This window comes from Oryzias latipes, chromosome 17 (assembly GCF_053564925.1).
Source record: "Oryzias latipes strain Hd-rR chromosome 17, Olatipes_Hd-rR_3.1".
NCBI lineage: Eukaryota > Metazoa > Chordata > Actinopteri > Beloniformes > Adrianichthyidae > Oryzias > Oryzias latipes.
In genome coordinates, this window is record NC_136253.1 from 19,776,885 (window position 1) to 19,790,829 (window position 13,945).

At 38.9% G+C, this 13,945-nt stretch overlaps 1 protein-coding gene across 3 annotated transcripts; it reads right to left on the reverse strand.

The window, feature by feature from the left end:
- Positions 1 to 7,036: 7,036 nt before the first annotated feature.
- ints15 (integrator complex subunit 15) lies at positions 7,037 to 13,892 on the reverse strand. 3 transcript variants are annotated; one of them, XM_020710887.3, is made up of 9 exons: positions 13,767 to 13,879; positions 13,249 to 13,283; positions 12,881 to 13,084; positions 12,571 to 12,792; positions 12,269 to 12,434; positions 11,901 to 12,178; positions 9,777 to 10,014; positions 8,414 to 8,453; positions 7,037 to 7,476 (listed from the first exon to the last, which is right to left on the reverse strand). In XM_020710887.3, the coding sequence occupies exons 3-9, from the start codon at positions 13,073 to 13,075 to the stop codon at positions 7,152 to 7,154; spliced, it is 1,464 nt and encodes a 487-aa protein (XP_020566546.1). In that variant the 5' UTR covers positions 13,076 to 13,084; positions 13,249 to 13,283; positions 13,767 to 13,879; the 3' UTR covers positions 7,037 to 7,151. The 3 variants fall into 3 exon arrangements, with proteins under 3 accessions (XP_020566546.1, XP_004079106.1, XP_078790897.1); XM_004079058.5 differs by lacking the exon at positions 13,249 to 13,283 and having other exon boundaries at positions 13,767 to 13,892; XM_078934771.1 differs by lacking the exons at positions 13,249 to 13,283; positions 13,767 to 13,879 and adding an exon at positions 13,633 to 13,656.
- Positions 13,893 to 13,945: the final 53 nt, after the last annotated feature.

Consider the following 13,945-nt stretch of genomic DNA (forward strand, 5'->3'; position numbering starts at 1 on the left):
TGAAATCAGAACAAACATGCCATCGTGTGCCAGCACCTCTCTGTTTTGGCAATGGCATATTTAAGTTTGGTCTTTGTGCTAAATAAACCAGACAAAACTTGTTTCCAGCTGTGAACGTTTTTTTTTCCTTCAAATTTCATTCTGAGAGTCTGTTGAAACCCAATATGAGTACCATACGGGTCACATTTCATGCGTTAAATTAAGCAACCATTTGCCCTTTGTTATTGAAGCAAAGCAGGTTGGAAACATCGTGTAATAACAGAGGTCAGTTGCTGTGTCCGCTCAGGACAAACACACAAATCTTACGCCAGCACCTTGAAAAGAAGGCTATGTTGATAATTCAGTTGTTAAATCACACTGTGTTGTGTTCAGGCAGACAGGCTGGCAGGTCAGCGTCCCCTGTGATTGGGCATTGGTGGTGGGCAGGAGCAGAGCAGTCGCCACTGGTGGTAAATTATTAGTAAATCTTTGAAAACGTGCATTTTCTTTTTATTTCTGCAGCAGTTCATTCAATGACGTTTAATTACTGATTATTCCCCCGAAGCAGCCATAAAAAGATTTGGTGACTGTCCCTATAATTACATCTTTGGTTTAACTTCAGTAATGACATGTTTACACCAGGCCGCCAGCATGTATTTAGTGAGAGTTTGTAATCTGTTAATGGTATGTCAGGTTTTCTAATTTTCCCATGCCAGGGGTTTTCCTCCCATTTTTTTGCAGATTGAAGAAAGACATGAAAGATGTGACGGCAGGATGTGTAACTTTGATACACTGACTTTTGTTTTTTTTTAACGTGCATGTCAAGCAAATTAATCTTCACCCTGAGTGCTCCAAGAGGCACTGGTTTCACATTTAAAGATTTACAGCTCAAGAAGTTCAATTGCATTTTTTCAGACCTGGTTGTTGTGGCAATGCGCAGTTTAAGGCCAAGAATGTTAAGTTACCTTGGAAATTGTAGAAAGTTTATTTTTTCCTCTGAATAAATTACAATAAGACATGTGTAGACTAAGTAACTGGTATTGCACCTCTGTTCTGTTTTAAAACGGAGACTGAACACCACATATATTTCCCTAGTATTTGCACTCAACTGTTTCCCAGATGTGCAAAGGTGGAGCACAAAACCCTGAAAATAAAGACTAAAAAGAACACCACCAGGTAGATGACTCTACACTTTCCTTGGAAAGCTCAAGATTTTTGCGCAATGTGCGCAGAATCACAGGTGTGTAGAATCTGCAGTGAGGCACAGTGTTGCAAGACCGAACCGGTCCTCAGAAATCATTAAGAATCACCTGGTGTAATAGTTTACTTCCCATCCCAATGTAGAAAAACATCCTCTTTTGCCAGGTGGGATTTTTCACTCTTAACGTTAAACGAAGAGCAGTTGAATAAAGCAGAAGAACATCAAATAAATTGGGGCTGGATTCAGTTGAAAGTTTAACTTACTTCTTCCTTTCGGGAAATGTGAAACAGATAACAGGGAGGTCTCTGATCATCTGTTAGATGTAAACTGATACAGAGTACAGGTTTGTTTTAAACCTCACTGGGTTGTTAGGTGAATAGTTTCAAAGATTTTGAGAGGAAGAAAGTTAACTGATATGATTTCTGGAAATCAGACTAATTTTACACAGTGGGGCTATTTAATCATTTTATTTACTGATTTAATGTGTTCATTATTTCTTATATAACCTTTTTTTTGCTGAATTAGAGAGAAGAGAATTTTAATTTAAAAATTGTTTACTTTGATTCATTTTATTTACTGATTTAATGTGTTCATTATTTCTTATATAACCTTTTTTTTGCTGAATTAGAGAGAAGAGAATTTTAATTTAAAAATTGGTTACTTTGATTCATTTTATTTACTGATTTAATGTGTTCATTATTTATTATATAACCTTTTTTTTGCTGAATTAGAGAGAAGAAAATTTTAATTTAAAAATTGTTTACTTTGAGTCAAAACATTCCCCTAAATCAGGGACTGCATACCCTGTGTACGATTTCATCTTGTTTTTTTTTAACTAAAATTTCTGGAACCGTCTTCCTACCTGTCATGTAACCAACTGTCAATCAGAAAAGCTGCAATGGTGAGCTGGCTAGGATGTTTATCACATAGCCACGTAATCACACGGACCAATCTAACCGTCAGAAGTAAGAGCTCTGTCTCCCCCTCTCGTCACCGGCGTGAGCCGTCCCCAAGGTTCTAGCCACACTACAACTCCCAGCATTCCCAGCAACCCTTCCTGGATGGCGCACACCTGACTCTCACTCATTCAATCAACCACAGCATTCTCAAGCACTGCACTGAGTGAAGTTTAGTGCGAAGTATTGTTTGTGCCACTCTGCCTTCCTTACCAAGTGTTTGCACCTGATCTTCTGTCTCCTGACCCTGTTTCTGACCCCGTTTGCCTGCCCCAATTCTCACCCGGATCCCGACTACCCCTGTCTCTCCTCTGATTAACTTCTGCCTGTTATTGACCCCTGTCTGCCTGACCCTGATTTAGCTTTGTGGACTTTTAGCTGAGCTAATAAACCTGCTGCATTTGGATCCAGCCATTAGCCTGTTCTTGTGACACTGACATACATTTTCTAAATAGGACTGTTGCACACCTACAGGGACAGATCACTCACAAATGTCCCAGCTTGGAATTTCTACATCTTCTTTGCTCTGATAAAACACCACTAATGTCATATCCAGATGACTCCCTTAAAATAAAACTAGTCACACCAGATTGCTCAAGATACACCAGTTGCACAATTAGGTCTGTTGCCATAACGTTTATGGACTCATTGGGATTGAAATTGTGAGGGCAACATATAGTCAGAAACCGTGTACTGAGAGTAGATTAAACCTTTTACCATCAATTTATCTGACATGATAAAAACATAAACAAGCATGAACGACAAAACTTAATTGACTAAAATACTTCAACTAAAACTCAAAGCCTAATATTCATTCAAGTCGTTAGCATTTTTCTTCAAATAGAAGGACAAAAGATGCGGCATCAGAGCTTCAGGTTACAGACCCCAAATTAAACATGTGGAGGTTCAGTTGGGATCCATTGTGTGACTATTAAGAGGCAGCCATGGTGCAGAGGTAGGGCGGTTGACCTCTGATCGGAAGATTGCAGGTTCAGTTCCCGCCTTGCACACCCATGTGTCGATATGCCATTGGGCAAGACACTGAACCCCACCTTGCCTCTGGGGGTTACATGTTGGTGCCAGTGTTTGGCAGCTAAACCGCCGTCACTGTGTTTATGGGACTGTGACTGTAAAGCAGCTTGGGCCTTCAAGGAAGGAAGAAAAAAGTGCTATACAAGTACTGTATATATCATTCACCATATTAAGCCAAAAAACACAAAGAGTGGTCATATTGGCAAAACTTTCTTTGCTAAAAGTTTAAGCAAAAGTTGTGATGTTTTGGTTCAACCTGCAAAACAAAGTGTAGGCTGCAACGTAAGTGTCTGGGTTTGAGTAGCAGACAATTGGGGGGCTAAAGAAAACTACACGCATAGATCATGTTTGGGGTAAACACTCTTTGCCATAAGTAGCCTACTGAATACGGGCTTGTTGTGATTGTTAGATAAGTCAATTCTCCCTGTCTGTGAGCTTCTGTTGTCTAAAGAGAGCCTTTCTGCTTCCCACACTTAGATGATGCTACTTAGATCAGGTAGAAAAACCAAAGCTTCTTCTAAATTTTTTTGATAAGTCTTTTCAGAAACTTTTTTTTTTAACCAAGCAGTTCAGTGCTGTTATGAGAAAATGTTGTCCTGAATTTCCCACAAAATTCTAAAATCCTTCTAGAAAATATTTTGTAAACACACAAATCTGGCTGTCTCTAAACTAAAGCCACAAGCTCAGGCTTTGCAGGAACTGAACTCAGGGGGTGTTATCACATCTTTGTGAAAAGCTAACAAGTGTGGTCTCTAAGCGAACACAGCTGCACTAGTGGTCATCAATTCATGAAGAATTGTGTTGCTGGAAATGTCAACTAAAACCTGCTAATTATACGTTTGGGCCACATGAGTGACGGGTCTTTATTTTTTAACTCCATCCTTGTGATGTGGTGTCAGGCTGAAGGTCAATTTTAAGATGTGACTTTAGAATAATGATTAAGGAAGTGAAAATGTATTTCTTTTTTAACCGCTGTTTCAACATCGGTCTTTGTTTTGTAAATTATATAGGAGGAAGTTCATGCAGCAGTTCGTTTATATTTTGTTTCATTTAGAATACCATTGCGCTATGAGTGTACGTAATGTAATGTAATATATTTAAACCTAAAAAACCATTAGTAGACCTCTCATAATTAGTAGACATTTCTGAGACCCTTATCTCAATAACATGATCCAAACTTTACTTAAAAACCCATTGTATACAACTTGGACCATGTTTTCTGTCCTGTAGTTCATTATCATTCCACTAGGGGCAGAAACAAGAAGGACGTTCCACATTATTAAGCACACCAACATTTTCAAGTACAGTGGGAAAGAAAAAAGATCTCTCTGCTACTGAAAAGCGTGAAATAGTTAAATGCCTTGGACAAGGTATGAAAACCTTGGATATTTCATGAAAACCTCAGCATGATCCTTGTACCATTAAGAGATTTGTGTCTCATTCAGAGCACACACAGGTTGGTGCAGATGATGGTAGAATGAAGAAGGTGCAAATACATTGGATTAAGAGAGCAGCTGCTGAAATACCATTACAAAGCAGCAAGCATATATTTCCAGCTCCTGGTGTCTCTGGAGGCCCACAAGCGTCAAGGTGTGGGATCCTCCAGAGGCTTGCATTTAAATGTAAACTGCTGCAGTGGGCTGAGACATACATGAAGACTCGTTTTCAAACAGTGTTGTTCACCGATGAGTGCAGTGAAAACCTGGATGGTTCAGATGGATGGAGTAGTTGGTGGTTGGTGCATGGCCAACATGTCCCAACATGGTTGAGATGTCAGCAAGGAGTCATGATTTGGGGAGACATGAGGAGCAAGCTAGTCGACCCCCTTTAGGTTCCCTGAAGGTGTGAAAATGACCTTTGTATGTGGAGTTTCTGACTGACCACTTTCTTCTGAGGTACAAAAAGAAGAACTTTCCTTTCTGTAACAAAATCATTTTCATGCATGACAATGCACTATGTAATGCTTCAAGGAATACCTCTGCATCATTGGCTGCTATGGGTGTAAAAGGACATAAACTGATGATGTGGTCCCCATCATGCCCTGAACGCAACCCTTTGGAGCATCCTTAAACAAATTCTCTATGATGGCGGGACGCAGTTCCCATCCAAACAGCAGTTCTGAGAGACTATGTAGAGACTGCAAAGAATTTGAAACAGACACTCTCCAAAAACTCACAAGTTCAATGGATGCAAGAATTGTGAAGCTGCTACAAAATAAAGAGTCTGTTGTTAAAATGTGACTTGACCTATTAGGATATTTTTGATTGGAACAGCGTTTTTAGTTTAGTAAATATGACTTCCTAATGTAGCAAATTCAACTGCTTTCTGTTTTGCATGGTATGTGGAACAGTGACTTGGAAGGTTTTTATATATGCTCTAATGGTTAGTGACTTAAAAATTATGCTGACTGTCATTTGCAATGAGTATTTAGAAAAATCCTTGAAACATATACTTTGCACAATAATTTGGAACGTGCTGTATATCCCATTAAAAAATGTATTTTACAGAACTTTATGAGGATAATAAAAATAGATTTTTCTGTCTTTGATGTTGTGTGCTTAACAGGGTTAAACTAGGAATTGAAATTGGTTAAAGAAAAACTTTATTGTAAGTGTTAGTGCAGGTGGATGGCGGTCAATGAATGGCATGTTTTTAAGTAAAAGTTAAACATCTGGTGTGTTCTTTCGGACTGAACAGGTCTGGCCTTGAGCTGGAAAACTATTTTTCTAAACGGCTCACATCCAACCACTACTTTCACTTACGGAAAGTAAGTGGAAAGTCTTCTTTGTGTAACCACATTTAATAATCAAATGCAAAAAAAAAACTTGTAGTTGAGAGGAAAACTGCTTTAAAAAACAAAGAAAGACCACCATGAAGTGAATTCTGTGGATAAGTCATAAAAATAATAAAGATCCACTTTGCTCACACACCCGCGCTCTCCCAAAGCCCGCCTTTTAGCTTGAATATTATCTTAACCGCCCCAACAGAAACGCATCACTTTCCGGGAAAAGATACCTTATCACTGCCCCACCCTCCCTGCAGGGAGTTGAACCCACAATCTACAATATTTGGTCAATGCAATCAGACTTCCGCAGTGATCACTGGGCCTGGGTAGGGCCTCGAGGCACAAAGTTGGTCCAACACCTGTCTTTTATTCTTTTCTTTTTTTTTTTCTTCAACACGACGATACTGGATGTGCTTGAGGCTACAGTACGTTGAAGCATAACAGGAAATAACCACGGATGCTTTACTCAAATGTATTTTCTGCTCAGGCTTACAGTAATCACTTGACTTGGTGATGAGGAAACAAAAAATAAATCATACAAGATGATTGAAAGCATGAGGGCTCCTTTGTTTGGAAAAATGAGGAAGTATGACTGCACTGATAAAGGAAGATGATGCAATCCTCATCCTTAGTGCTGGGTATCTTAAAGGTGGTACAAGGGTGGCTTAAACCTTTTTTTTTGTGTGCCTGCAGTTGATTGATATGCTATCAGCCTAAAAACAGAATGCAGCTTCTGCACGAGGGGCTGTCACTTCTATGAGTTACGTAATCACATACGTGGAGGTTAGGGCAGATGTGAAATGGTTCTACATTAAGAGTCAAGGAGCCTCAAGTCGAATGTTGCATCATACACCTTTTTGACTTCCCTGAGGGGATCCTCATAATTTTCCATAATTTCCTCATAATTTCCTTGGAATTTTCACCTCTTCTTTCCGAGCAGCGAGGACTCATGTCTAACACTCCCAACTGTACACAAAGAAGAACCAAACCTGCTTTTAACAGCTCTTTCTTTTAACAAATCAAAGTAGATAGAAACCTGACAACACCGCCTTCAAGAGGTTGAATTAAAAACAATAGCGTGAGTGATGTAAAAAAATATTTATTCAACAAACACTTCCCACACTCATAGAACGCTAACACTGCTGGAACACACAATAACACACTCGTCATCCACACGCCGCTTCTGTTGTGCAGTCCTTCAGTGGTTGGGTCGAAAGGGGAACGGCATCCCGGTGATGAAAGGCTGAGCGGGGTATGGCGCGTGAGAGGCGGGGAGAGCGGCGAGGGGCGTGTGTGGGCTGTGAGCGGGGTGTGTGGGGAGAGCGGGGTGCGAGGCGATGGGGGAGTGAGCGGCGTGTGTGGGGAGAGCGGGGTGCGAGGCGATGGGGGAGTGAGCGGCGTGTGTGGGGAGAGCGGGGTGCGAGGCGATGGGGGAGTGAGCGGCGTGCGGACTGAAGGCCAGCGGGGGCGTGTGGATGTTGTTGTAGTACATCACTGGGCCGGACAGCACCAACTGGAGCAAACTGCAAACAAAGCAAAGACATCTATGACTGAAAGGCCAAACAGCAGAAAAACTCATTGGAAATTCAAAATAAAAGGACCAAATGATCGTTCTTTTTAAATTGACTGCTGGATACACAAACAGAAAAAGTGATAAATTAATCCACTAGTTTACAAAGAACACCAAAAACAATAGATAATCATTTTACTCCTCACTAGATTATGACTGAACAGTAACATTTTTTCCACCCTCTTCAACATCCTATACATATCTGTAAAATCTTTGGCGTTCTTCATCACATAAGTTACAGGTTCTACCACCTTTAAACCCACTTCTGACTTCAGTCAGACTTTTTTAAGTCCCTCAACTAAAAAAGAAAAGAAAAGAAAAAAACAAACAAAGTGCAAAAATTTCCCTTGCACCCAGATCATGACACTCCCACAACTGTGCTTAACCAGTAAGACTGCTCTAAAGTTTTGACTATTTCAACTAAAAACGGAACAACAAGCTGATCACAGAATTAGATCTGATTCACCACATGCAGCTGTGGACAAGACCGACTCTGTCTGTGTGGTTTTGCAGCAGAATGTTTTTTTTTCATGCTGTGCGACTTTTCACTTTCATCTGGATTTACTGTGAAAAATCCTCAACTCTGCCCTTTTTAAAAAGGCATCATGAGAAAGTCTGAGGTTTTTTTTTTGCACATTTTCAAACACTGTTCATTTATTGATGGGACAACGAAGTAGCACACACAGCTGTGTGTGAGTGCTACCAATGTTATGCATTTTTGAACGGAGTAGTGACCTTCAGTTGTTTGATATTCTTTGCCCAGAAGAAGAAATCAAATCAAAGGCACTTTTTTCTTATGCTTTTTCTTTCACTTCTTAACTTTTTTTTAAACTCAACATCTTCAAAAAGAAGTGTTTGCTTTTGGACAAAAATCCTTTATAAATCCTTACTTGTTGTGAGGGAGGCGGGAACAGATGGCTCTCATGTCCTCTGTCAATACAAAAACAAGGCAGAATCATTCAAAAAGCCTCAGCATTAAAAGTTTAACCACGTTTGATTTTCTAGCAAACATCAGGAGATTCTTAGTTTTTAAAGTTCTTAAAGCTGAAATATAATTCACACTGTGCACACACAGACTGCATCATCAACTGCATTGAGAATAAATCCTGTCAGTTTATCAACAAACACATTTATTGAGTAAAAGGAGAAAGACTAACTGTTTAGAATGTTCCAAAAGATTATGAATCAATAAGACATTTTTGCTGCTATGGAAGTCAAAGTAGTTTATTTTACTAAAAACAGAGAGAATACAAAAATGTGTATAAAGTTTGGAGGCGTCTTTTACTAACATCTTCCGAATTTTAACTGTTTTTATCTTTGATTCCACTTCCCCTACTAGATCAGATATTTAATCTCTGCTGCAGGATTTAAAGATCAGGTGATATAAGGAGTAACAGGTGACAAAAGGCTTTCATTTTGTAAAGTTTTTTTCAACAAACTTTTTTTTAAGAACTTTTGAACGGGTTCATTTGAAGCTTTTCAAGAGCCAATTTGAAAAATCTTATAAACAAAACGATACCAATAAAAATGAAGTTGTTTTGTTAGGATTTCCTCTAATTATAGAATGTAGGACTAAGATTGTCACATATTTACACATAGGAGCTGCTAAACGGCTCAGCATCTCTAAAATCACTTCTGCTTTTTCAAAAATGAGTAAACCTTCAAAATATTTTGTTTTTACCTTAAAATCCCACTTAGAAAAAAAGACCAGAAAAAAAAATTATAAAAAGGATGTAGATGGGATTTAATTGCAAAAAGACTTAAAGATTAGCAAGACTTTGTTTTTTTTTTGTTGCTATATTGCTACATTGTTTTTAAATGTTACACCCTATTGGATTTAACTATTTATTATATTGTCAGTGTTTTTTATGTTGCTCTTTAGGTAATAATTACTAAAATGATGAAATGTTTAAACTGAAATCAAGAGATTTTTGTAATATTTCACTTTTTTTTTTGCAAATTTGAACAGAATGAAAAAGATTAATAAAAAAAAATAGCAAAGTATGATGTAAAATGGTTGAGCTGCAGTTTTTCTAACTGCACTTGTTTTCCAGAGGTTTCCAAATACAATAATGCACATTGCATCACAAGAGTTCAAAGGAAATGCCAAAGTAAAAGGAAAATAAAGTAGACGTTTTTTTTTTTGGTCAACACAGCAAAAATAATACCCTACCATAAAAACTAAAATGCAACAGGGAACAAAAATGCATCATGATGGCCTAAACAAAAAAAGTCCGGCCTCCAAATTCCTACCTCTGGAGCAGAGAAGGGCTCCGTTGGCCTTTGCCACCTGCAGCGCTTGTGCTAGCCGGTCCAGAGCAAGCTGCGGTGCTGCGTGTGCGTCTGCGGCCGAGGCGTGCGCATGTTTGTCAGCCTGGTCCAACAGTCGAGACAACTCAGAGGTCAGAGCTGCCAAGGAGTCCAGCTGGAGCAAACCCATGCGTCCAAACAGTCCTTTCTCATTGAGTATGTTGGGCAGAAGCATCAAGACCTGCGCTTGACAGAACAATGAGAACACAACTAAATAAACCTTCCACTTTAGAGAAACAGTGACAAGAAAAGGGTTGATTTCAAGGAGGAAAATAATCGATTTAAATGTCACTTTTACTGAAATTTTAATTTTTAAATAATAAAGAAACAACCTGGTTCCTGTTTAAAGTTTTTTCTAAAAAGCAGTGCTACACACCACGCATCTACTGTCACCACACTTTTGGACCAGAATAAGTCTGTGCTTCAGACGTGTCTTATGTCTTCAATCTTTTGAAGACATGTTTAAAAATACATAAAGCCAAATCAGAATTCTGTGAATGAGGACCAAGGAGTGTGTAAATAATAAAAAGAAATGTAGTGGTTTTGTGTTTCATTATTACTTTAGCTTTGATTTCTGTTTTATTTCAGAAATGTTTTAAGTAATGTAGGTGTTTTTTTTGCTAAGGCTGTTTGGATGTAGTAGGAATAGAATCACCATCTTTCCTTTGGAGGAAAGTTGTACGTTTTGCAGAAAGACAATAATTGATTATGTTCTCCATCCATTTGAACAGCAGGATTTTTTGAGGGGATGAGTCTGGGTGCAAAAAGATTTAGATGATATAGAAATAGAACATATGCAACAGAAGACCCACGACTGTACTCCTAATCAGGTATAAATGGGTTTACACTCCTCTCTTTAAACTCTAGCAGCTGCTCTCCTCAGCTCTTATACATATATATAGACAGTTCCTGAAAAAAAGAGGATGCCGCCAAAAATGGAATCTTTGCTCATTTTTAAAGCTGTTTTGGCTCTGAAGGGGAACGGCATCCCTGTGATGAAAGGCTGAGCGGCGTATGGAGCAGCTGTCCACACATTCAAGACAATCTATTATGAACTTGTAAACCAAGTCAACATGCGGACGGCTATCTTCTGTTGTGAATAAAATCGTTTTTTCTGAGATATAAAATGTAATTTGAATCAACTGTAAATTACAATGTTATAGATTAAGCATGGAAGTGACATAAATGGTTTCCCAGTAGAAACTGTACAAGAGAACAATTTTTTAGGATTAACAATTGTCAGTTGACTATCATGGAAAACACACATTAGACACATAAAAATGAAAATCCTTACACATTTTTCAATAAGAAACAAAGTTAAACACTTCCCTATGCATTTTATATTGCTCCTTGGTGCTCCACTACCTCCCAAACTGTAATGAAGCTGGGGGGAATAATTATAAATCTTCATTACATTCATCATACATATTATACAAAGCTGGGTATTTAGAACATACAAACCAACTTTTTAAGAGATTTAACACAATATCCGACAATATTATCAATGTATGAGGAATTTAACGTGTTATTACTAAACGATATTCATAAACTATTTATAATCAAAGAAAATAACCATAAACTAAGAGGAATTGGAAGATTCACTTTCCCTGTGTGCTGACCAAAAACATGGAGCAGTTTAATTCCAGAACGAAAACAATGAGAAAACATCCTTTAGTTCAGATGTACTTACAAACAAATTATATGGGCAAACTACAGAAATATAGGAACATAAATTGCGGTACTAATTCTGCAACATGGTTGACTGTTAAACAATAATAATATTATTGTCGGTATGCTGAAAATATAGTTTTTTTTGGTTGTTTTAATTATCTTTGTTTTGCTTTGTTTTCTTTTCTTTTTTAAGGCCAGGCTTTAATAAGCTAAGCTTCATCTTGCTTCTTTTCAAACACGTGTCTGTATCATTTTTGTTGTTGTTACTATTATTGTTATTATTATTACTATCCACTACATTTGCCATGTTGAATACTATTAACACGTGTGAAACAAATTTTAATAAATCAATTAATTAAAAAAATGTGGATGTGAAAGGAGATCAAACAAACACACCTGTAGGACACTTAAGTGGAGTGTGGAGAAGAGAGGCCCTACTTCCGGCACGTTCTCTGATCTTTCGTGAGTCGGCGTCTGCTTTTTGTCTGTCTTGTAAGCTAGCGGTGCTTTCACACACCATCGCACGAGCCCACCGAGTGGCGTCACGTCAAGAGAATTGATTGGCTGGCTGCCTGTGAGAGGAGTATTCAGGAAGGTGATGAGCACGAGCCGAGGGTCCTCCTGGATCCAGGATACTATCATCTGGAGAAGTTCTATTGGAGGGGTGAGCTCCTCTGAAACAGCACAAAAGAAAAGCTGCGACAAGCTGATTCCATACTTGGATGTACGTTTTACGAGGTTAGCACTTGGAGATTTCTGAGTACCTGTTGTGAGGTCGTAGAGGGTGGTGACGGCTGTGATAAACTGGCAGCAGAAGCGTGGGCTTGCGCTGTGGATATTCTGCAACGTGGGCACGGAGCCTGGGACCATGCTACAGTAGTCATCTACGAGTACTTGGGCCAGGCGAACACAGTACACACGATGCGTTCTCTGCAAGTCAAACACAGAATCAATTAGCAGAGCTTATGTAAACTCATGAGTACTCTTGCCTACTATACCTCAGAGTGCAGGAAAACAGTTAAGTAAGTTTATAAAATAAGATTGTGTGCTTCAAATCTTGTGATACCTGTAACCAGGTAGCAGCACATTCTAAGATGGGAACCCTTCCCATGGCAACCGCCATTGAAACCAGCTTCCCCAACAGTGCCATGCGACTCTCATCCGCCGCGTTTCCTTGGAGACCAAAGAGAGCGGAGAACATAAGCTGGCGGACGGTGTCCCGACTCTGCTCCTGAAAGCAGCTGCACATGATCTCCAGCAGCTGGAGCTCCTGCAGCGCACTCATCCTCTGAAATCGAAACAGAAACGTGTGGAATTAATTGTCCGGGTGTGCTTATTTACAAAAAAGAAAAAGAAAGTTCAAATTAGGGTCTTACTCTAGCAGAAGCATTTCTGTCTTTGGGTGCATGAAGAATAAATTCCTCAATGAGATCCAGGGTTTTGGAGTCGACCTGAGGGGGCTGTCTCCCAGACTGCACCAGGTTACAGATGTAAATGTCCAGGTGGTACAGCAGCTCCTTGGCAGCACTCAGCACGTCCCGAGGTAACAGCGACTGACGAATGTCACCCATCACAGCCTCCTGGATTTAAAAAAAAGCCCCAAACTTTTTTTTAAGCCTGTACAGTATCAATAAAGGCTATTTTAAGGTGCATTTACTGTTCTACTCAACACATACAGGTGTAGGATTTTAATAGAAACATTTTAAAACTTTCATTAAAAAATAAATAAAAAATAAACAACCACCTTACTATAGCTGCTTATTTAAAGGAAGTTGCAGTCTGTGAAAAAAAAATGTATATATTGGTCTAACAAACAAACAAGTATATCACTATAATAAATAGATTAGAACTGCTAACGTAATTCAGCTTTTTTTTAATTACTTTTATTTTTAAAATGTAATTTCTCTTTAATGTGACAAAACAAAACACAAAATCCTAAGGATCTCCCAAATATTCACAACAAAACATGCATATAGGGAATGCAATAAATAAACGACCTCCCACTTCCTACTCCATACTTGTTTTCTCTCCTGAACACAAAAAGAGTAAAGAACTAACAGAAAGTATATCTGGAAAATAAATGTTGGTCATTTGACGGACCAAGCAATAGAACGCCGGGTCCACTCACGGATTCGTTATCCTCTCCATCATGCTACAGGCTAATGCTAGCAATGTCGGACGTGATTGCTGCTGCTTCAGGGCAGCAACAATGTACATATAATTTACCCAACCTAAAACATGGTTACATTTCCAAGCTTTTACCTTGTCAACGTGCGTCAGCCAACAAAGAAATTAGTGGGAAAATGTAGCTACTGAAATCGCCTGCAAATTGAGCAACAGAACGCTTCCGGTTTCTACGGAAGCCCCATTGGGATAAAAATCCACAAAACACATCCGAGAGGGAAAACCTCTTCTAAACATAAACATTGTCGACGCAAACT

What these genes read in the sequence shown, in the direction of transcription:
- ints15 (XM_004079058.5), bottom strand. Translation starts at nt 13,075, where the DNA reads ATGGGTGACATTCGTCAGTCGCTGTTACCTCGGGACGTGCTGAGTGCT. An exon ending in CCTCTACGACCTCACAACAG is followed by an intron (nt 12,179 to 12,268) that starts GTACTCAGAAAT and finishes GTGCTGTTTCAG; the next exon opens with AGGAGCTCACCCCTCCAATA. An exon ending in TCCCGCCTCCCTCACAACAA is followed by an intron (nt 7,477 to 8,413) that starts GTAAGGATTTAT and finishes CTTTGTTTGCAG; the next exon opens with TTTGCTCCAGTTGGTGCTGT.